Below are 22,984 nucleotides of genomic sequence, written 5' to 3'. Positions count from 1 at the left end.
TCACTACCGCGCCTATCCTCCTCACTCCTGATTTCACTAAACAATTTATAGTCGAGGTCGACGCCTCTGAGGTGGGCGTTGGGGCTGTTCTTTCCCAGCGTTCCACCACTGATGGAGAGATACATCCCTGCGCTTTTTTTTCTCACCGTCTTTCCCCCGCTGAGCGCAATTACGACGTGGGCAACCGCGAATTGCTCGCCATCCGTCTAGCTTTAGGCGAATGGCGACAGTGGCTAGAGGGAGCTCCCGTTCCTTTTATTGTTTGGACAGATCATCGAAACCTAGAATATATCCGTAAGGCCAAGAGACTTAACGCACGTCAAGCCCGCTGGGCCCTGTTTTTTACCCGTTTCGATTTTACCATCTCGTATCGCCCGGGGTCCAAGAACGTCAAGCCTGACGCGTTGTCTCGACTTTTTGATTCCGCTTCATCGACTGAACCTGAGGAGATTATTCCCCCGGGTCGCGTTGTTTGCACGACCGTCTGGGGAATAGAGAAGCTGGTTAAGCGTTCTCTTTCTCGAGCCATAGTCCCGCGCAATTGTCCTAAGGGGCTTCTTTTTGTTCCTATATCCGCGCGTCGTGCTGTCCTTCAGTGGGGACACACCTCTAAATTGACTGCCCATCCCGGCGTCCGGGGCACCCTCGCTTTCATCCGTCAGCGCTTTTGGTGGTCCTCTTTGGAACGAGATGTGCGGCGGTTTATTGCCTCTTGCGTTACGTGCGCGCAGACTAAGGCTGGCAATTCCCCTCCAGCCGGTCTGCTTCGTCCGTTACCGGTTCCTACACGTCCGTGGTCTCACTTAGCTCTCGACTTTATCACCGGGCTCCCTCCCTCGGCGGGTAACACCGTTATATTGACCGTGGTAGATCGTTTTTCTAAGTCGGCCCATTTTGTCCCACTCGCTAAGCTCCCCTCTGCCAAGGAGACCGCACAGATCATGGTTGATCATGTTTTTAAGCTACATGGTTTACCAACTGATATCGTGTCTGATAGAGGCCCCCAATTTTCTTCTCAATTCTGGAAGGAGTTTTGTCGCCTGATTGGGTCTTCCGTTAGCCTCTCGTCCGGTTATCACCCCCAAACTAACGGTCAAGCAGAACGGACCAATCAGATTGTCGCCCGCATCCTTCGCAGTCTCACTCATCAGAATCCCGCGTCCTGGTCACAACACCTTTCCTGGGCTGAATACGCTCATAATTCGCTTCCGTCCTCGGCCACCGGTCTTTCACCCTTCCATTGCTGCCTTGGCTATCAACCTCCGTTATTTGAGTCCCAAGACTCTGAGTCAAATATTCCGTCAGTACAAGCTTTTGTTAGCCGTTGTAAGCGCACCTGGAAGAGAGTGCGGTCTGCTCTCTGTCGAGCTAGAAGGCGCATGACAGTTGCGGCCAATAGGCGCAGAATTAGAAGCCCTCGCTATGTTCGCGGTCAGAGAGTGTGGTTATCCACTTCAAATTTACCTCTCCAGTCCGAATCACGCAAGCTGTCTCCCCGTTTTATTGGACCATTCCGCATTGTAAGGGTTATGAATCCTGTCACTGTAAGGCTTCGCCTCCCGTCTAACCTACGCCGGGTCCATCCCGTGTTTCATGTCTCCTGCGTCAAACCAGTTATCCGTCCCCCTTCTCGCCCGGTTCGCGCTCCTTGTCTTGTTAATGATACCCCTATCTACAGGGTTCGTCGGATTCTCGACATGCGCCGTCGGGGGCGCGGCCATCAGTATCTTGTCGACTGGGAGGGGTATGGTCCTGAGGAGAGAAGCTGGGTTCCCTCCCGGGACGTCCTGGATCCTTCACTCATCGATGATTTCCTCCGGTCTCGCCAGGATTCCTCTGGAGCGCCAGGAGGCGCTCGTTGAGAGAGGGGTACTGTCATGATCCTGGGCTCTTTCTTCTTTCTCTGTCTCCCTCTTGTGGTCACACACACACTCACACACAGACACACACTATCACACGCACACTCATCTTCTCCTTCACTCATTATCCCCTACAGCTGTTTCCCCTTTCGTTCCTGTCTCCTCACCTGTTCCCTCTTTTCCCCTTGATTATCTCAGTCTCTTATTCCCTCTTCCTAGCCCTGTCTTGTTGTCGGATTATTCGATGTCTTCACGTGTGAAACGTCTGTGCTCGCACTTCTCGTCTTGTCTTGTCCTGTCCTGTGGCATTTGCCAGAAGTGTGACTGTTCTCTACTGTGAGTCTCGTTATCTTCAGACTGTGTATTATCCAGCTGTGCCTGTTTGCAGAGTACCTGTTCAGCGTCTGCTCTCGGCTGTTTCATCCTCCCTGCTGTCACCACTGGTCCCGACTGGTTCAGCGTCTCGCTGTTCCTGGACCGCCGTCCTCGTGGGAGTATTGTGTTAACCCGTTATCCAGTGATCTGGCAGTTTCTGTTCTGGCGCTGATTAATGCCTAAGATTTGTGTTCTGTTTCATCATTGAGGACTATCTTCCTTTATCTATTAAAGACTGTAAACAGCACTCCGCCCTGGTCTTCCATCATTCATATCCATAACAAATAATCTTATTTAATTTCGATTATGAGATAACCTTTAAGGGAAATTCATGTAATGATCAAATAGGTGTTTGTCCTGCAAAAACCATCAAAGATCACCCATCAACCTCTCAGTAAAGCTATCTCCTTATAACCTCCAAGAAACATTAATTTTCTGGCCGTGAACATTAATTTTCCTGTGTTTATAAAATTAAAACTAGTAAATAATAAGAGCTCTGGCAGCTCTTGGATCTTTTAATCTCATTGACGTTTGTGGTTTTACGAGCGTTTTTTCACAGACACAGTCTTGAATATATTGTTTTAATAAATGCAAACTACAGAATATAACGGATTACACATATTGATTATACACCGATTATATCTATGTACATAATTTACAGTAAACAATACAAGACACGAATAGCGGATAAGAGAGAGAAGTTGAGAGAGAGAGATTTCTGAGGAGGGGCGCGCCGTGCCGAAGCACGCGTGGAGGTTGTAGAGAGAGAGAGAGAGAGAGAGAGAGAATGGTCACGAGTGGCCATAGAACAGCTAAAATCACAGACCATTGAGAGAGCCATCAATCGAAACACCTTAAAACATTAAAACTCGTTAGAGTTTGATATACTTGCAAAAGGTTCGTTTGTGTGCACGAGCTGTGTCCAGCCTGCACGTGTTCTCGGAGCAGAGTGCGCGCGCTCGTGCTGAGGCGCGCGTGCTTGTTGCCAGAGCAAGCTGTTCGCGGGAGTTTCGAAGAAGGCGCCTCTTTGGAAGGGAAGTTGCTGAAGGAATTCAGGCTCCGTTCGTTTGACTCGTAGGTGGAAACGAACACAGTGGAATTTGAAAATTAAACAAAAGACTGAGATAAAGCAAATAAAAGGAGGGAACTCCTGAAGGAGTTCAGGTCCGAAGATTTCACATGATGAGCAGACGAAGGCAGGACGCGAGAGCAAGAGAGAAGAGAAAGGAGGAGCTTTGGGCTCTCTCTTTTAAAGGAATGTAAGGATAACGCCTTCTCATGGCGGATCGTCCAATCACCTTCAGTGATCTGAGAGCGGGAGAGTTTTCTTTGTCCGCTGGGAACATCCCTCTTGCTCGGATTACCACAGCGTTTGACTTAAAACTTTTCGGCCCCAGAAATATGAAATGTGTAAAACAATATACGTTACTGCATTCTGCTATCGGAATTCGACTCCGTTAGATTTAGAGAATTACAAAGATATGAAACACATCATATTAACATTAATAGGAATACAAAGTTATATTATTATGCATTAGTATAGACATTTAAAGTTCGATTAATGTTACACTAGGACATATATATGCTTTCCTATGGTTTATAAACACATCTTAACACATGAAATGGCTATATTTGGTACATTTTAAGGGTGACTTTATGGTGAAAGTCCTTTCCTTTGTCTGAGGTCATGTGGTGTTTTTGGTATGTGTGTGCTCCTAATGCAAAGGAATGGTTGGTGTCATATTACATGTCTATTTGTGTGTGTGTGTGTGTGTGTGTGTGTGTGTGTGTGTAATGGAGAAAGAGACAAAGCTCTCGTCCGGTCACACAATGAATGAAGTGTTCGCGATTCCCTAATTTGACCAGATGGCAGTCAATGTTGCTACATACATCAGGATTTACGGGAAGTGTTCTGAGTTCCGGCTGTTCTAAACTATGCAGCCTAACATTGAATTATAGAAGTCTATAATGTGTTATGTGTATGCTAGGCCGAAGAGATGTGTTTTTAGTCTAGATTTGAACTGACAGAGTGTGTCTGCTTCCCGGACAATGTTAGGAAGACTGTTCCAAAGTTTTGGTGCTAAATAGGAAAAGGATCTACCGCCAGCAGTCGATTTTGATATTCTAGGTATTATTAACTGGCCGGAATTTTGAGATCGCAGTAGACGTGAAGGACTATAAAGCGTTAAGAGCTCGCTCAAGTACTGCGGAGCTAAACCATTTAGTGCTTTGTAAGTGATCAGCAATATTTAAAAATGTATATGATGTTTAATAGGCAGCCAATGCAGTGTTGACAGAACGGGGCTAATATGGTCATACTTCCTGGTTCTGGTAAGAACTCGAGCTGCTGCGTTTTGGACCAGCTGTAGTTTGTTTATTAAGCGTGCAGGGCAGCCACCCAGTAGAGCATTACAATAATCTAGCCTTGAGGCCATAAACGCATTAACTAATTGTTCTGCATTATTCATTGAGAGCATATGACGTAATTTAGATATATTTTTAAGATGGAAGAAAGCGGTTTTACAGATACTAGACACATGACTTTCAAATGAAAGATTGGTATCAAAGAGCACACCCAGGTTCCTAACCGACGACGAAGACTTAACAGAGCAGCCATCAAGTGTTAGACAGTACTCTAGGTTATTACGTGTGGAAGTTTTTGTCCAATAATTAGAATCTCTGTTTTTTCTGAATTTAGTAGTAGGAAATTACTAGTCATCCAATTTTTTTATATCAGCTATGCATTCCGTTAATTTTGTGAATTGGTAGGTTTCGTTAGGTTTTGAAGAAATATACAGCTGAGTATCGTCGGCATAACAGTGTAAGCTAATTCCATGTTTCCTAATGATATCTCCCAATGGTAGCATATACAGAGTGAACAGCAGCGGTCCTAGTACTGAGCCTTGTGGTACGCCATACTGAACTTGTGATTGATAAGACATCTCTTCATTTACTGCTACAAACTGATAACGGTCAGATAAGTATGATTTAAACCATGCTAGTGCAATTCCACTAATGCCAACATAATGTTCGAGTCTATTTAAAAGGATGTTGTGGTCAATGGTGTCAAATGCAGCACTAAGATTGTAACGAGGTTCAATGTGGAAATGCAGGGAAGGAAGCAGACAGGGGTCGGCGTAACTGGGACACTCGTTTATTTCAGTCCAAAGTTCAAAAGAAAAGTGCGCACAGAGCGCACAGAGCGTATGGCGTCCACTATGCGTTCAGCACAGCAAAAACAAATCATAAATCCAGCTTCTCTCAATGTGAATTCTCCCAGTTTCAGCAGCATCAGACGAAGTCCCAGTCCTACTCTCTCTCCCACTCTCTCAATCCCGCCGGCTTATATCCGGTCTCTCCACGCCAATTACTGCAATCAGACACAGGTGTTCATCATCTGCACTTGACCTACTTACTCACCGCTCGGCTCCCTCCTCTCTCTCCCGCTACAGACTTCGCAAAACCACGCCCCCCTCGCCACATACCCCCACCGCCCGACTCAGGCCGGGGAGCCATCCGGCCTGCAGCCTCCCCCCCCCTCCTCCTGGAGAGAAAGTCGGCTACAGCCATCTGTACACCCGGCCTGTGGATCACCTGGAACTTAAACGGCTGTAAAGCTAGATACCAACGAGTGATCCGCGCGTTGGTATCCTTCATGCGGTGGAGCCACTGCAGGGGAGCGTGGTCCGAACAGAGGGTGAATTCCCGCCCCAGGAGGTAATAGCGGAGGGTGAGAACGGCCCATCTGATTGCCAAACACTCCTTCTCTATGGTGCTGTACATCGTCTCTCTCTCTCGCTCCCATCCCTCTGTCCGACGCGTCCGTCTGTAGGATAAAAGGGAGAGAAAAGTCAGGAGCATGCAAGAGCGGCCCGCCACACAGAGCAGCCTTTATCTGGGTAAAAGCCTGCTGACACTGCTCCGTCCACTGAACCGTATCTGGCACTTCCTTTTTAGTTAGATCAGTCAGCGGGCTAGCGAGGTCCGAATAGTTAGGTACAAACCTTCTGTAATATCCCGCCAGCCCCAGAAACTGTCTAACCTCCTTTTTGGTCTTAGGTCTTGGACAGGTCGCAACGGCTGCTGTCTTGTCAATTTGGGGACGCACCTGTCCATGACCCAAGTGGAAGCCCAGATACCTAACTTCCACACGCCCAACTGCACACTTCTTTGGGTTGGCCGTGAGCCCAGCTCTCCTCAGCGTCTTCAGGACAGCCCGCAAATGCTGCATATGACGCTGCCAATCCCCACTATAGATGATGATATCATCCAAGTAGGCAGCGGCATATGCAGCATGCGGCCGGAGAATTCTGTCCATCAGACGCTGAAAGGTTGCCGGTGCCCCGAACAAGCCGAAAGGAAGAGTAACAAATTGGTGTAATCCAAACGGCGTTGTGAAAGCTGTTTTTTCTTTGGACATAGGAGATAAGGGGATCTGCCAATATCCCTTTGTTAAATCCAGTGTCGAGTAAAATCGAGCGGTACCTAGCCGATCAAGCAATTCGTCAACCCTTGGCATTGGATAAGCGTCGAATTTCGACACAGCATTCACCTTACGATAGTCCACACAGAACCGGATCGAGCCGTCGGTTTTAGGTACTAAAACTATCGGGCTCGCCCAATCACTGTTGGACTCTTCTATTACTCCCATGTCTAGCATTGCCTCTAATTCGCTTTGAACCACCTTTTTTTGTGTTCCGGCAAGCGATATGGCCCGCTGCGTACAACCACGCCCGGCTCGGTCTCAACGTGGTGCTGAATGAGGTCCGTTCGACCAGGCAGGGGCGAGAACACATCAGCAAACTCTGCTTGTATTTTTTTTACATCAGCGAGCTGGGAGGGTGAGAGGTGGTCTCCACCAGGGGCCAGGGCGAGGGATTGAGTTTTGAAACTCGCTTCTGGTCCGAGATCCTCCTCTCCGCTCACCACCGTCGCCAGCATCACTGATTCTACCTCAGACCATTTTTTTAACAGGTTGAGGTGATATACTTGATGTGCTCCACCCCTATCTGTTCGAATGACCTCATAGTTGAGATCCCCAATTCGCCGTGTGACCTCGAAGGGTCCTTGCCACTTGGCGAGTAACTTAGAACTAGAAGTAGGGAGTAATACAAGCACTTTATCTCCCGGTGAAAATTGACGAAGTCTAGCCCCCCTGTTGTACAGCCGACTCTGTTTGTCCTGTGCCTGTAACAAATTCTCCATTGACAGCCGCCCCAACGTGTGGAGTTTTGTTCTCAGATCCAGGACATACTGAATTTCGTTTTTACTATTAGAAGGTCCGTCCTCCCAAGTCTCCCTAAGGACGTCCAACACCCCACGGGGCTGACGTCCATAGAGAAGCTCGAAGGGGGAAAACCCCGTGGAGGCTTGCGGGACCTCCCGTACAGCGAACAAGAGGGGTTCTAACCACTTATCCCAATTTTTGGCGTCTTCCTGTACGAACTTTCGAATCATGGTTTTCAACGTGCGGTTAAACCGTTCGACCAGTCCGTCCGTTTGTGGGTGATAGACGCTGGTTCGAATCGATTTAATGCCCAATAATTCCTAAAGTTCGCGAATTGTACGTGACATAAACGCCGTGCCTTGGTCGGTGAGAATCTCTTTTGGGATTCCCACCCGGGAGATTAGTTGAAACAGTGCGCTCGCAACACTCTTTGCGGAAATGGTGCGAAGCGGCACTGCTTCAGGATACCGCGTTGCATAATCCACCAGGACTAGAGCAAAGCGGTGTCCCCGTGCTGACCGTTCTAATGGCCCGATGAGGTCCATACCAATTCGCTCGAAGGGGACCTGCATTAACGGCAGCGGGCACAACGGTGCTTTTGGGTTGGCCGGTGGATTCACCAACTGACATTCGCGACAAGACGCGCACCACTTGCGCACATTCTCGTGAATGCCCGGCCAGAAAAACCGGGCCATGAGACGGTTAAGTGTCGCTGCTTGTCCTAAATGCCCAGCCATTGGATTACAGTGAGCCGCCTGAAAAAGCATTTCCCGGCGGCTTTAAGGTACTAATAACTGAGTTGTATCCTGTTTTGACTGGGCGTCTTGGGTCACCCGATACAACTTATCTTTTATAATTGTAAAATAAGGATAGGAGAGTGGTTGGTCAGGGTGGAGAAGCTGGCCGTCGATAGAACGGACCTGATCAAAAGCATGTTTCAGCGTTTCATCCTGAGACTGCTCCAGGGGAAAATCATCGCGCTCCGTAAGGATGGTTCTTTCCAGAGCGCTCTGTTCCCCTGAACCAGCTCCCAGAGATCCCGTGTCAGCTTCGCCCGCCTGAGCAACCGCCTCCTTCCTCTTGTCTCTTTTGAACCAAGAGGCATCCGCACACAAAACCCCCAATAATTCATTAAATGCTGGCCAGTTGGTACCCAAAATTAGCGGATGCCGGAGATGCGGATTAACTGCCACCTCTACTCTATGCTTTTGTCCCCTGAATTGAATTTCCACAGGCATTATCGGATAATTCATCACCTCCCCGTGCACACACCGTACCTTAACCATGCGGCTGTTATCCAATGCCCTAGGTTGAATCAGGCTTTGATGGATGGAGGTTTGGTTACAACCTGAATCCACCAAAGCCTGATATGTAACCCCCTTGATACTTACTGGTATCTGGTACTGGCCAGCCTGATCGGGGGCAGCTTGTGGCGCATCGGGGACCCGGATCAGTGTCCCCACCTCCATCACTGGACACCGATCAATAAAGTGACCCGGATCCCCACAGCGCCAACAAGCCGGCCCAGGCTTTCCCGCCGCCCTAGTGGCAGGAAGCAGGTCAAGAGATTGGCGTGGAGCGAGCGGTGGAGCAGCCGGAGAAGTGAAGGGTCCAGTAGGGGAGCCCCCTCCCCTGGGAGGAGCCCTGGGCAGTGGCACTGGATCCGCTGCGGTCCCTGTTCTCCATCGGGGAGCTGGCCTCGGCATAAACCCCACACGAGACCTGGGAGGAGGGACAGGTTTAGAGAGGGGACATGAGAGAGAGGGGGAAGAGAGAGAGGGAGAGAGAGAAGCAGATGGCAGGGGTTCGCCGACCCCTGGGCACGCCACCATCTGATCCTCCGCCAGCTGGATGGCCTGGTTCAGCGACGTCGGGCGGTGGCACTGGACCCACTGCGCGGTCTTCCTCGGAAGCCGCGCCACGAACTGCTCCAGTACCACCCGGTCGACTATTTCCTCAACGTCGCTTCCGTCGGCCATCAGCCATTTGCGGCATGAGTCCCGGAGCTGTTGTGCCATGATGAAGGGCCGGCCTGACTCTTCGAGGCTCAGGGTCCTGAACCTCTGGCGATGTTGTTCTGGGGTCCGGCCGACTCGCTGGAGGATTGCACGTTTCAGATCTTTATAGTCCAGGAGGTTCTGGACTGGCAGTTGGTGTGCGGCTACTTGTGCTTCTCCGGAAAGCAGAGGGATGAGCCGCATTGGCCAGTCCTCGGAGGGCCATCCCCGGTCCTCCGCGGACCTCTCGAAGAGATCTATAAACGCCTCCGGGTCATCCTGGGGTCCCATTTTGTTGAGGGGCAACGGCAAAGTTGAATCCTTAACAGGGGAGGGGATGGCCCGAACCTCCCGGTCTACCCAGCTCCGGAGCAGCTCGCGGTCATCATGTTGAGCTCGGAGGAGCGCTTCAAATCTCCTGTCCTGCTCCTCCTTAATAGCCAGCAGATGTTGGTGCTGGTCCTGGTGAAGCCCGGCGAGCGATGTTATAATGTCCGCAAACGGCGTGGCTGGCGGGGTCTGCATGGCGGCGGCGATCTTCTTCCTTCCCGGGTTTCGGCACCAGTGTAACGAGGTTCAATGTGGAAATGCATGGAAGGAAGCAGACAGGGGTCGGCGTAACTGGGACACTCGTTTATTTCAGTCCAAAGTTCAAAAGAAAAGTGCGCACAGAGCGCGTCCACTATGCGTTCAGCACAGCAAAAACAAATCATAAATCCAGCTTCTCTCAATGTGAATTCTCCCAGTTTCAGCAGCATCAGACGAAGTCCCAGTCCAACTCTCTCTCCCACTCTCTCAATCCCGCCGGCTTATATCCGGTCTCTCCACGCCAATTACTGCAATCAGACACAGGTGTTCATCATCTGCACTTGACCTACTTACTCACCGCTCGGCTCCCTCCTCTCTCTCCCGCTACAGACTTCGCAAAACCACGCCCCCCTCGCCACAAAGATCAAGTAATACTAATAGAGAGATACAACCACGATCGGATGATAAGAGCAAATCATTTGTGACTCTAACGAGAGCTATCTCGGTACTATGGTACGGTCTAAATCCGGACTGAAAATCCTCGCAGATATCATTTCTTTCTAGAAAGGAACACAGTTGTGAGGATACTGCTTTTTCTAATATCTTTGACAGAAAAGGCAGATTCGAGATCGGCCTGTAATTGACTAGTTTTGTAGGATCAAGTTGCTGTTTTTTAACAAGCGGTTTAATCATAGCTAGCTTAAAGGTTTTTGGTACGTATCCTAGAGACAAAGATGAATTATTAATATTAAGAAGAGGATCTATGACATCTGGAAGCATCTCTTCAGCAGCTTAGTTGGTATATAGGGTCTAACATACATGTTGTCGATTTAGATGATTTGACGAGTTTGCAAAATTGTTCCTCTCCTATAGCAATGAATGAATCAAATTTTCCCTCAGGGAGACTACAATGCACTTCCTGATGCGATACTGTATTAGACGGTTGCATAGTTATAATTTTGTCCCTGATATTATCGATCTTATAAGTGAAGAAGTTCATAAAGTCATTACTGCTGTGTTTCTTGGAAGCTTCTGGGCTTGAAGCTTTCTTTTTCGTTAGTTTAGCCACTGTTTCAAATAAATACCTAGGATTATGTTTATTTTCTTCTAATAGTGTTGAAAAATAAGCAGATCTTGTCACAGTGTCTGGTTTGGGTATTCCTGGTGTCCACTAGAGGTCCTCTTCCCCACGGTGTCATCCACATTATACTACATTTCCCATAATCTTTTGTCCGTTACACATCAATGTTCATTGCACTCAGCTGTTCTCGTCATTGTTCCCGTCATTGTTCCCAGCTGTCTCTTGTTATCATTGTTAGTTCTGTGTGTTTATATACCCTGGTTGTTTCTTTGTTTGTCACGGATTCCTTGTTATGTATCACGCCACTTCTGAGGTCTGTTTTCTTGTCTGTTCTTGTTTTGTTTCTTGTTTGGATTGCTTTTATGGTTTTGACCCTGCCTGGACTGGTTTACGATTACGGATTACCCATTAATAAACACTGCACTTGGATCTACCCCTGTTTCCCGTGTGTGGATCGTGACAGAAGGAATCCGTCAATATGCACAGATCCAGCAGTATGGGTATCCGTATTGCTCCTCCAAGCACTGCTGAGGAGAGGATGGGACGTTTTGATAATCTGGCCTATCTACGTCAGCAGGGCCGGTCGGTGGGTGATCTATCCCAATTTTTTTGGACTCTCTCAAGAGGTATGGGATACAATGAGGCCACACTCAAGGACCTTTTTAATAAGTCTCTTGACGACCCATTGCCGGGCTGGGAGATGAAGGGGCTGGAGATCCTGGACTTTTGGGGATTCACCAGTTACCTTCATCATCGTAGCCAGTGGGATACACCACTCCCGCCTGTGTCTCCTGACATGGCTTCCATACCCTCGCAGGAGACTGCAACACCCCCAGAGGCGGTCACGGACGTCACAGAATCCCCAGAGGCGGTAGGTTTGATGTCGCCGCCTCACCATCAGAAACGGCGGAGGAGGAGGAAGATCGCCAGTCTTCCCAAAGACCCGGAGGTCGTCCCCGTGCAGCCCGCAGTCGCCCCGGAGGCGGTCCCCTCCGAGCAGCCCGCTGTCGTCCCGGAGGCCGTCCCCTTTCGAGCAGCCCGCTGTCGTCCCGGAGGCCGTCCCCTCCGAGCAGCCCGCTGTCGTCCCGGAGGCCGTCCCCTCCGACCAGCCCGCTGTCGTCCCGGAGGCCGTCCCCTCCGAGCAGCCCGCTGTCGTCCCGGAGGCCGTCCCCTCCGAGCAGCCCGCTGTCGTCCCGGAGGCCGTGCCCGTCCAGCCCGCTTTCATCCCAGAACTGCCCATCATCAGTCATCCTGCCATGGTCAAGAAGGTGGTCTTCCTTTTTTATACATTGGCGGTTCTGCATACATGGAGGAAGCACACGTCTGCCGACCCAGTGTCTGCTCACGTCACATCTGCCGAGCCTGAGCCGGTGGTGTCTGTTCCAGTTCCTGAGCCGGTGGTGTCTGTTCCAGTTCCTGAGCCGGTGGTGTATGTTCCAGTTCCTGAGCCGGTGGTGTCTGTTGCTGTTCCTGAGCCGGTGGTGTCTGTGTCTGTTCCAGTTCCTGAGCCGGAGGTGTCTGTTGCTGTTCCTGAGCCGGTGGTGTCTGTTGCTGTTCCTGAGCCGGTGGTGTCTGTTGCTGTTCCTGAGCCGGTGGTGTCTGTTGCTGTTCCTGAGCCGGTGGTGTCTGTTGCTGTTCCTGAGCCGGTGGTGTCTGTTGCTGTTCCTGAGCCGGTGGTGTCTGTTGCTGTTCCTGAGCCGGTGGTGTCTGTTGCTGTTCCTGAGCCGGTGGTGTCTGTTGCTGTTCCTGAGCCAGTGTCTGTTGCTGTTCCTGAGCTGGTTGCTGTTCCTGTGCCGTGGTCGCCCAAGTGGTCATCTTCGCCCTGGTCGTCTCCACCATGGCCGCCCGAAAGACCTGCCCTGTCCCGGCCGCCTGCACAGCCGGATCCGCCCTGGCCACCCAAGGGAAGGTCTCCGCCGTGGCCGCCCGCAGAGTGGTCGTCTCCGCCCTGGTCGTCTCCGCCGTGGCCGCCCGAGGGGTCTTCACCGCCGTGGCCGCCCGAGGGGTCTTCACCGCCGTGGCCGCCCGAGGGGTCTTCACCGCCGTGGCCGCCCGAGGGGTCTTCACCGCCGTGGCCGCCCGAGGGGTCGTCTCCGCCCTGGCCGCCCGAGGGGTCGTCTCCGCCCTGGCCGCCAGATGGACTGTCGTCTCCGCCCTGGCCGCCCGATGGACTGTCTGCTTCGCCCCGGCCGCCAGTTAAGTCGTCATCCCCTGTTCCTGTTCCCCTTCATGGTCCTGGCCCTCCATTCCTCCTCCTGATCTTCCACCATTCCACCTCCCGCCTGGACTCTTTGTTTTGTTTTTTGTTTTTTGTGAGTCTTGGAGCGTCTGGTAGCCGCTCCGTAGAGGGGGGATTATGTCACAGTGTCTGGTTTGGGTATTCCTGGTGTCCACTAGAGGTCCTCTTCCCCACGGTGTCATCCACATTATACTACATTTCCCATAATCTTTTGTCCGTTACACATCAATGTTCATTGCACTCAGCTGTTCTCGTCATTGTTCCCGTCATTGTTCCCAGCTGTCTCTTGTTATCATTGTTAGTTCTGTGTGTTTATATACCCTGGTTGTTTCTTTGTTTGTCACGGATTCCTTGTTATGTATCACGCCACTTCTGAGGTCTGTTTTCTTGTCTGTTCTTGTTTTGTTTCTTGTTTGGATTGCTTTTATGGTTTTGACCCTGCCTGGACTGGTTTACGATTACGGATTACCCATTAATTAACACTGCACTTGGATCTACCCCTGTTTCCCGTGTGTGGATCGTGACAGATCTAGCAGCTTTTAAAGCCTCTCTGTAAGCAATCGAGCTCTCCTTCCATGAAATCAAAAACACCTCTAGTTTTGTTTTCTTCCAGTTGCGCTCCATTTTTCTGGCTGCTCTCTTAAGGGCCTGAGTGTGCTCGTTGTGCCACGGCGTTGGACTATGTTCTTTAATCTTCTTTAAGCGCAGCGGAGCAACTGTGTCTAAAGTGCTGGAAAAGAGAGAGTTAAAAGTTTCTGTTGCAATATCAAGTTCTTCTAAGCTATCCGGGATGCTGAGATGATGAAACTGATTAGGAAGATTATTGATAAAGCAATCTTAAGTGGCAGAAGTGATCGGTCTAACATATTTATAACAAGGAGTCGGCTTTGCAGCCTTGGCTAAATGTAATTTACACGAGACTAGATAATGATCTGAGATGTCATCGCTCTGCTGCAGTATTTCAACTGCACTAGATATTTTTACATTAAGCACCAACACTTCAAAAGAATTATATTTACAACTAGATTTCTTAGTGGTTTTGAAGATATTACTATAAATTACAGCAACACCTCCTCCTTTGCGTTTCAGACGAGATTCATGTTTATAACCGTAATCTTGTGGGGTTGACTCATTTAAAGCAATGTAATCGTTTGGTTTTAGCCAGGTTTCTGTTAAACACAGCACATCTAGTTTATAATCTGAAATCATATCATTAACTATTAGCGCTTTTGAAGTAAGAGATCGGATATTCAGCAACCCAAGCTTTATCATTTGCTCATTTGTATTATATCTGTTTTTTATTTGTTGAACATCAATTACATTTTTAACCTTAGATGGGTTTGAAAGTTTTTTGGATTTCCAAGTTCAGGGAACAGACACAGTCTCTATATGATTATATCTAGGTGAAAGAGGATCTATGTGACGGGATTTATCTGACCTTGGTGACGTGAGGCCGCTAGCAGACGGTTGGTTAAGCCAGTCTGTCTGCTTCCTGACCTGAGCCCCAGATTGTCATGTTTGAGCTCTAAGACTATATGCCATATTACTAGAGAGAAGAGCAGCAACTTCCCAGGAGGGATGAATACCATCTCTTTTCAACAGGTCAGGTTTGCCCCAAAAACTTTTCCAATTGTCTATGAATTCTATATTATTCTGCGGACACCACCCAGACAGCCAGCCATTGAGTGAACACAATCTACTAACTATCTCATCACTCCGGCGAACAGGAAGGGGGCCAGAGCAAATTACAGTGCTTGACATCGTACTTGCAAGTTCACACACCTCTTTAATATTAATTTTGGTGATCTCCGACTGGCGGAGTCGAACATCATTAGTGCCGACGTGAATAATAATCTTAGAGAATTTACGTTTAGCATTAGCCAGCACTTTCAAATTTGCTTTGATGTCAGGCACTCTGGCTCCCGGCAAACATGTGACTATGGTGGCTGGTGTCTCTATTTTCACGTTCCGTGTAATAGAATCGCCAATAACTAGGGCACAATCAGAATAATTCTCAGTGGGTGTTTCACTGAGCGGGGCAAATCGATTTGTTATCGGAACGGAAAAGTGGTTTTTTGATCCGCGACTTGATCCGCGACTAGATACACAAAAAAGGACAAAAAAGCACATTATTGAAGACACTGATCACACCTTTGTGCCATTCCTGAAACAGGTGTCATACATACCTGTCATTTCCATGTTTGATTTTCCATTTTACCATGTAGGCCTACATGTACAGAGAATCATGAGTGTTTAAGTCAGCAGGACATTAGTGGCCTCTCATCTGGTCCCTGTAAAACAAAAACAAAAAAAAACAACTGTGAACATGGTGATGTCAAAATAAACTATAGGGCTGCACGATTGTGGGAATCCATTTTTAGATTTTTAAAATTGGGTAAAAATTGCGATTTAAAAAAAAATAGCCTATGTAATGAACACCTTGTGTCTTGTAGGCATATATGTGCAGTGCTGCATACAATAATAAGCCTATAGCAGCTAGGCAGCCTATAAATCGTTAAACACTTCAGTAACACTACACGAATAAACATATAATTGATTATCATATGTTACTTTAAATGTTTACAATTGTTATGACGTTATGAAATGAGATTGGAGTAAAAACATGCGTTTTGCTTTTCAAACAGACAGCGCGTGCAAGAGAACATTTACTGAAGCGATGGAGCCGCTGAATGTGAAGTTTATGCAACAATAACACTAACTAATATAATTCAGAATTATTTCTTACCTTAAAATCTTTGTCTTCAAATCGCGTTCTTCTTCTTCGGATGTAAATCCAATAAGCTGGTGCGCGTCTATCAAACTCGGCAAACAGCGGAGGACTGATGAGGTTAGGTGCATTGTTTTTGAGGTAATGAGCGCGATTTGCATGTCTATATATTTTGCGCGTGTGGGTGTGGTCACATTAAAAATAATGAGCAAGTGTTTGAGAAACTGGATATCTTGTTGGTTTTATACAAATTACTTAAACAGAGAATATTTGTTTTCTTTTTGAATCAGGTCATTTAAAACTACACACTTAAATGATTATAAAGATATAGGGCCCTATCTTGCACCCAGCGCAATTGACTTTGAACACCGACGCATGTATCATTCCTATTTTGCACCCGCGCACAGCGGACTTTTCCCTCCACAGACGCACGTCGGTAAATTAGGGAATGAACTTGCGCTCGCGGGGGCAGTTCAGCGCAAAGAGGAGGCATGTTCCGGCGCAAAACTTCCATGGTGCTATTTTCCAGTTTTAGAAAGCAATTGCGCCATTGATCAGGAAAAAAACAGTCTAAAGACAGTGGCGCGTTGCGCGTTAGTGATATGGTATTTTAAGGGCGCGTGCTTGGCCATAATGTTAACGCGCATCCACTTTGATTCTCTAATATAAACAGATGCAGCAGTTTTCATTTTTGCAAATCATACATTATTACAAGGAAAAATATTAACACACGAGGGAAATCATTGTTGTGTCCGTGAAGATGTGAAAAAGATCTATCTAGATAAAAAATAAAAAAAAATCTAGATTAGGCTACACATTTACCCAAATTATACGCCTGTTTAACCGAACCTAATTTGGGTGGGTTTCTCCCATCATCCCCAGTGTCACTTCTCTGTGTTTTACAGCCCTGACGAGAACGTCGGTGTCCTCGGCTATGCGCCTCTGGCGTGCGCCGGCAAATCCGCCGTTATAATAGCAATCCGCCATGGAACAAGCGCGCCTGCTCTTAAAGGGAATGTGAGATGGCGCTCTGATTGGTTTATTTCACGTTACGCCCAAACCACACCTATGAATAATGAAGCTACTTCAGACCAACCCCTTTTACATTTGCGTCGGGCGCAAGAGTCATTTATCCCGCTGGGAAAATAGCAACAGCGCCGGGATCCGCCCACAAAGTTACTTGCGCTTTGCACTTTGACATTTGCGTTTCAGATCGTTAAAATACGGCCCATAGAGCTCATAAATGTGTGACAAGTATTCGCTGAGTTTTGTTTATGTTTAGGGACGCACTCAAGAATAAAAAGTTCACGAGACGGAGAGGCAGAAAGCACACCCTGTTTATTTTCTTTATTTTACAAAAGCACAACGTTTTGTGGAAAAAGTGGACAAATACAAAAGTAGACATCTCACAGATTCTTTTTTCATATTTCTTAAGTATTGACGGAGTATTTTAAGTCTATGTTGCTGCTATGTAAAAAAAAAAACAGCAAAACGCGCCCGCGCGTTTGCCGACCCCAGAGGGTTAAAGACTGCTAGTGAAAGCTCAAGGTTATGCGTTTGCGGCAATTAGTTTGATGCAATTTGTTTAAAAGAAGAATTTCTGGTGAAAATTATAACCACTGAGGCATTTATATAGCGCTTTCAAATGTACACCAAGGCTGTGCTCAGATTATCAATACAACTTCATGAACTCCTGATGCGCATGTCGACACAGCAGCTGTCGTATCGATTTTGTCGTGCTTTTGAATGTAGCCAATTATCACGCGATGTAAAGTTTAGCAACGCAAAACATTCAAAATGGATGAGGATTTTGCCACTACTGACAAAAGTAAAAAAAAAATAGGAGTATTTTGGGTTTAACTCTAAAACAGAGTTGGAAATAAGTCATGCGACATGTAAGAACTGCAAAAGTTATGTACTCTGCAACATGACAAACCTCTCTCTGCATCTAGCAAGACATCATTCAGCCCTGGTCGAGCAGCACACACCTGTCATCACAAAGCAGGTGGTGTTTTGTCACGTCAAAGCAACATCAAAGCAAATTTAAAATTGCTGGCTAATGCTAATAATAAATTCTCTAAGATTATTATTCACGTCGGCACTAATGATATTTGACTTCGCCAGTCTAAAAATAACGTTAAAGAGGTGTGTGAACTCGCAAGTACTATGTCAGGCACTGTAATTTGCTCTGGCCCCCTTCCTGTTCGCAGGAGTGCTGAGATAGTTAGCAGATTGTCATCACATAATGGCTGGTTGTCTAAGTGGTGTCTGCAAAATAATGAAATCATAGACAATTGGAAAAGTTTTTGGGGCAAACCTGACCTGTTGAAAAGAGATGGTATTCATCCCTCCTGGGATGGTGCTGCTCTTCTCTCTAGTAATTTGGCACACAGTCTTAGAGATATAACATGACAATCTGGGGCTCAGGTCAGGAAGCAGACAGACTGGCTTAACCGCCACACACCAGCTATAAGTGGAGACAGAGCACTCACCACACACCAGCTATAGGTGGAGACAGTGTGCTCACCAGACACCAGCTATAGGTGGAGACAGTGTGCTCACCAGACACCAGCTATAGGTGGAGACAGTGTGCTCACCAGACACCAGCTATAGGTGGAGACAGTGCGCTCACCACACACCAGCTATAGGTGGAGACAGAGCGCTCACCACACACCAGCTATAGGTGGAGACAGAGCGCTCACCACACACCAGATATAGGTGGAGACAGAGCACTCACCAGACACCAGCTATAGGTGGAGACAGTGTGCTCACCACACACCAGCTATAGGTGGAGACAGAGCGCTCAACACACACCAGCTATAGGTGGAGACAGTGCGGTCACTATACACCAGCTATAGGTGGAGACAGAGCGCTCACCACACACCAGCTATAGGTGGAGACAGAGCGCTCACCAGACACCAGCTATAGGTGGAGACAGTGCGCTCACCAGACACCAGCTATAGGTGGAGATTTGGCAAAGAAATCATTCCAAAAGAGCTCTACAGGGAATGCCTTGTCCCTTGAAGCACTGTGGGTGATATTATTGAGTTGGCCTTTTAATATTCCTGTTCTCTTGTCTGTGCAAATTCAAAAGTTTAATCTTTTACGCCCCAAAACGCTCTTGTCATATAAAAGAACAATGCATACGTTTTTAGTAGAAAATTATGTAATGTAAATGCACAATATGATAAGAGAGACAAAGTGCCTGTGCAAAAATCCACACTTGATGTCTTGACAACACGTGCATGTGACAGGAAGTGCCCAAGACTGTCCCATGTTTTAAAAATGCCAAAGCTCAGTGCCCTTGACATACACTAAACCCACACCATGTTGAATACCACTTCGGAGTGGTATTTGAGGCTAAACGTATCCCATCGTGCATCATGTTTGGGAACTTGCATGACTATAAGTAACTTTGCAAGTACAACTCAACTTATTCTTACCCTACCTGTCTACTAATACTGTACTAATACTCTAATGAGAGTTAGTAGACATGTAGGTGCAACGTTACATATAGTCAACATAATGTGTTAAAGGGACCGTCAAAATGAAGTGAAACTGAAAATATTCTACTAGAGAAATTATACATCATTTGGTAGTAAACAATTTGTTGTACATGTTATTGGTTCAAAGATGTGAGAGTATATTTTGTACAACATTTGCAACTGTATTCAATCAAAAATACAGTTTAATCGTAATTAAAGCATCACAATTTCTTTAAGTATGCAAAGTACCTGAAATCAAAATGTGTAAATAAAGCTATGTAAACTTGCAGTTTTGCAACATTAAAAGTGTGTAATCAATTGGGTAATCAAAAGTTCTAAACACACTTGCGGTCTTCAAACCCACTTCAACACTTTAAACAAAGACCGGAAATACTGTAGGTCATTTAAGTAGACAAATGGTCAAGTACAAAGACATCAAGTGTGGTTATTTGGACAGGCCCATAAAAATGTGCAGAGTGGTGCATCCCCAAGATGCATACACTCTACAGGTCCAGAGGAGAATCTAGGATAATCAATTAAGGTAGAAGGGGTGGAGCCACCTTAACTCAAAGCTGTACAAAATGGCAAAGCCAAGCGCTGCTGTGTGTTGTGGTGTTTGTGTTAAAGGTTGTTAGGATGGTGTTCCTGAAAGCTGTCTTAGTGCTGGTTGTGATTGTTACATTTGATCTGCCTGATGTCTTGGGAAGTGTGAGGTCCAGTCATAGTCCAAGAAGCATGGGGCCAAAATTAGATGCAGCTTCCAGAAGTCCTGCCCTTTCTCCTCGTGGGTTCTGGAACCCTTTGCAAGTGGCTTCTCAGTTTCAGAGTCCTTTGGGTCCTGTCTCCAAAAACCTTGCGCAAGATCCTTTTGGCCTTCAGGAGAAGCAGCTGTTGCAGGGTCCAGTGAAACCTTTGGATTGGAGGTATCCCATAGTTCCCGAGGTGCAGAGCGAATTGGCGGTGGACTTCCAGTTGAGGCAACCCGTGACTCCCAGCAGCGTAGCGGTTCAATGTGGCGAGAACTGGGTTCTCGTAGAGGTCCAGCAGGACTTATTTAGCAATGGTCAATTGATCCAGCCAACTGGTCTGTCTTTAGGTGGATGTCCTGTTGTTGGTCAGGATCCTGAGTCAAGAGTGCTCATCTTTGAGTATGGATTACAGGACTGCAACAGCGTGCTGATGGTAAGAACTCCTAAATCTTAATGGTTTAATTGTTGTGGCAGAGGATCTTTCAAGGAAAGTCCGTTCACTTGATTTTACAATGCCAGGGCAGCTAAGACCAAGTTCTGTTTGAATGGGTAAATCCTGAATTTAAGCTACTTGCCTTTAGTAACCCTTCAAACCAACATCTGATGCAAACTATCCCTTAAATGGTATGAAAGGAGTTTAAGAAACAAGAACAATAAATCTTGTGCCTTAATAGTTAAAGCTAGTTTTTACCCTGGAACATCCAATGTGCATGTTCAATCCTAAGTGGATATCTCCAAAACATTGACTATCTCTGGCAACACCGAAGCTACTGAGGGCAGCTGTGGTGATGAGGAATTTACTAATTGGTGATTTGCTCTTTAGGAATTCCACTGTTGCAGAGTGTACCTTCTATTCATAGCAATATGAGTGTCCTGTCTTGGTGTATATAAAGTCTTTGGGATGACCCTGTTGGTAACCACAATCTTTTTACAGATGAATGAGGATGAGCTTGTCTACACCTTCTCTCTTACCTACACCCCTGAGGCGCTTGCAGGTACTCCGATAACCCGTGCCGATGGTGCAGTTGTTGGTGTTCAATGTCATTATCAAAGGTAAGTGATCTGTGACTTAATGCATTTCTCACACAACTGGGAGACCATTTAATGGGTACTTTCATGAACCGCAGGCTCCAAAATGTAAGCAGTGATGCCTTGAGGCCAACATGGGTCCCTTATGCCTCAACAGAGGCAGGTCAAGAAGTCTTGCTGTTCTCCCTGAAGATCATGATGGGTTGGTACAGGTTTTTTCTTTTAATAAAATGAATCTTTACCCTTGCTATTCTGGCTGTGCCTAAATTATTATTATTGTTTTTGTGAAGATGATTGGTCCTATCAGAGGCCTTCATACTCCTATTTCCTGGGTGGTGTTATTAACATCGAGGCATCTGTGAAGCAGTACAATCATGTGCCTCTGCGTGTGTTTGTGGAGCGCTGTGTGGCCACTCAAGTACCTGATGTGAACTCTCTTCCAAGATATTCCTTCATTGAGAATCATGGGTAAGGTCATGGCCCTTGATGTGTTAGGACTGTTTAAGTTGCTTTTTGTAAACCACTTTGTCACAGTCATGGGTAAGGTCTAGTTGCTTGATGCTCTGCAGTTGACATTCATGAGTTGCTCTTTGTGATTGTTTCGTCGTCAGGTGCTTTGTGGATGCCAAAACTACAGCTTCCAGCTCCCGCTTCATGCCTCGATCCCAGGTTGACAAGATCCAGTTCCAGCTGGAGGCATTTATGTTCCAGGAGGGCAGCAGTCCTTCTGTATGTACTACGAATATCATGAGTTAATTTGACTTCTCCTCCCATCTGCTTTGGTTTTGTGACTTGTCTGTCACCCCTTTGCAGATGTACATAACGTGTATTCTGAAGGCAACTCTTGCTTCTGCACCCAGTGACGCTCAGCGCAAATCCTGTTCTTTTGCCAATGGGTACGTGTTTTTATTTAATTTAAGTTGAGGTTTCTCATGTTGAAGGCTCCATGTCTTTGTTTATTGCAGGTGGTTTGCTGCTGATGGTAATGACCAAGTTTGTGGTTGCTGTGACTCAACATGTGGTCCTGATGGTGAATTTGCTGCTTCTCCCTATGGAGGTTGGTAGCTTTTGCTCTTTCTAAGGTTGCTTTTGATTCAAGTCTCTAACTTGGCTTTCTTCTTCTCTCTAGGCATTCAGTGGGAAGGCAAGGCCTCACTTGGTCCTGTAATGGTTCAAGGGCAAAAGAGACCTTCTTAATAAAACTGACAAATCAATCATTGATTGTATCTGACTTGTCATTTTGCTTCATGTCTGGTTTAACTGCTTTTGACTTGGAAAAAGTGCCCAATTCTGCCAATGTGGTGAAACTGATAGCCTTACTGTACAATTTAAGTCCCATAGCATGCAACCATAGGTTTCCAGAAGTTATTAGCTAACTTTCGTAGGGAGTTTTAAATATATGAACATTAAAGACTGCTAGTGAAAGCTCAAGATTATGCGTTTGAAGCAATTAGTTTGATGCAATTTGTTTAAAAGAGAAATTTCTGGTGAAAATCATAACCACTGAGACATTTATATAGCGCTTTCAAATGTACACCAAGGCTGTGCTCAGATTATCAATACAACTTCATGAACTCCTGATGCGCATGTCGACACAGCAGCTGCTGTATCGATTTTGTCGTGCTTTTGAATGTCAAGTCATCTTCATTTATATAGTGCTTTTAACAATGTAGATTGTTTCAAAGCT

The 22,984-nt window shown here is 46.9% G+C and overlaps 1 protein-coding gene across 1 annotated transcript; it reads left to right on the top strand.

The window, feature by feature from the left end:
* Positions 1-20,096: 20,096 nt before the first annotated feature.
* On the top strand, positions 20,097-22,984 carry LOC306985880 (zona pellucida sperm-binding protein 3-like). Its single transcript, XM_079588625.1, has 8 exons — positions 20,097-20,701; positions 21,203-21,321; positions 21,396-21,499; positions 21,588-21,765; positions 21,909-22,026; positions 22,111-22,193; positions 22,263-22,354; positions 22,427-22,984. Exons 1-8 carry the CDS (start codon positions 20,156-20,158, stop codon positions 22,492-22,494), a joined length of 1,308 nt encoding a protein of 435 aa, XP_079444751.1. The 5' UTR covers positions 20,097-20,155; the 3' UTR covers positions 22,495-22,984.

The sequence above is a fragment of the Phoxinus phoxinus genome (genome assembly GCF_949152265.1).
Source record: "Phoxinus phoxinus genome assembly, chromosome: 18".
NCBI lineage: Eukaryota > Metazoa > Chordata > Actinopteri > Cypriniformes > Leuciscidae > Phoxinus > Phoxinus phoxinus.
This window is presented reverse-complemented; position numbering and strand designations above follow the sequence as displayed.

Excerpts from the sequence above, each read along its gene's own strand:
- LOC306985880 (XM_079588625.1), top strand. The coding sequence starts at position 20,156 with ATGGTGTTCCTGAAAGCTGTCTTAGTGCTGGTTGTGATTGTTACATTT. Across the intron at positions 21,322-21,395 it reads GTTCAATGTCATTATCAAAG|GCTCCAAAATGTAAGCAGTG; the intron begins GTAAGTGATCTG and ends CATGAACCGCAG. Across the intron at positions 22,355-22,426 it reads TGCTGCTTCTCCCTATGGAG|GCATTCAGTGGGAAGGCAAG; the intron begins GTTGGTAGCTTT and ends TCTTCTCTCTAG.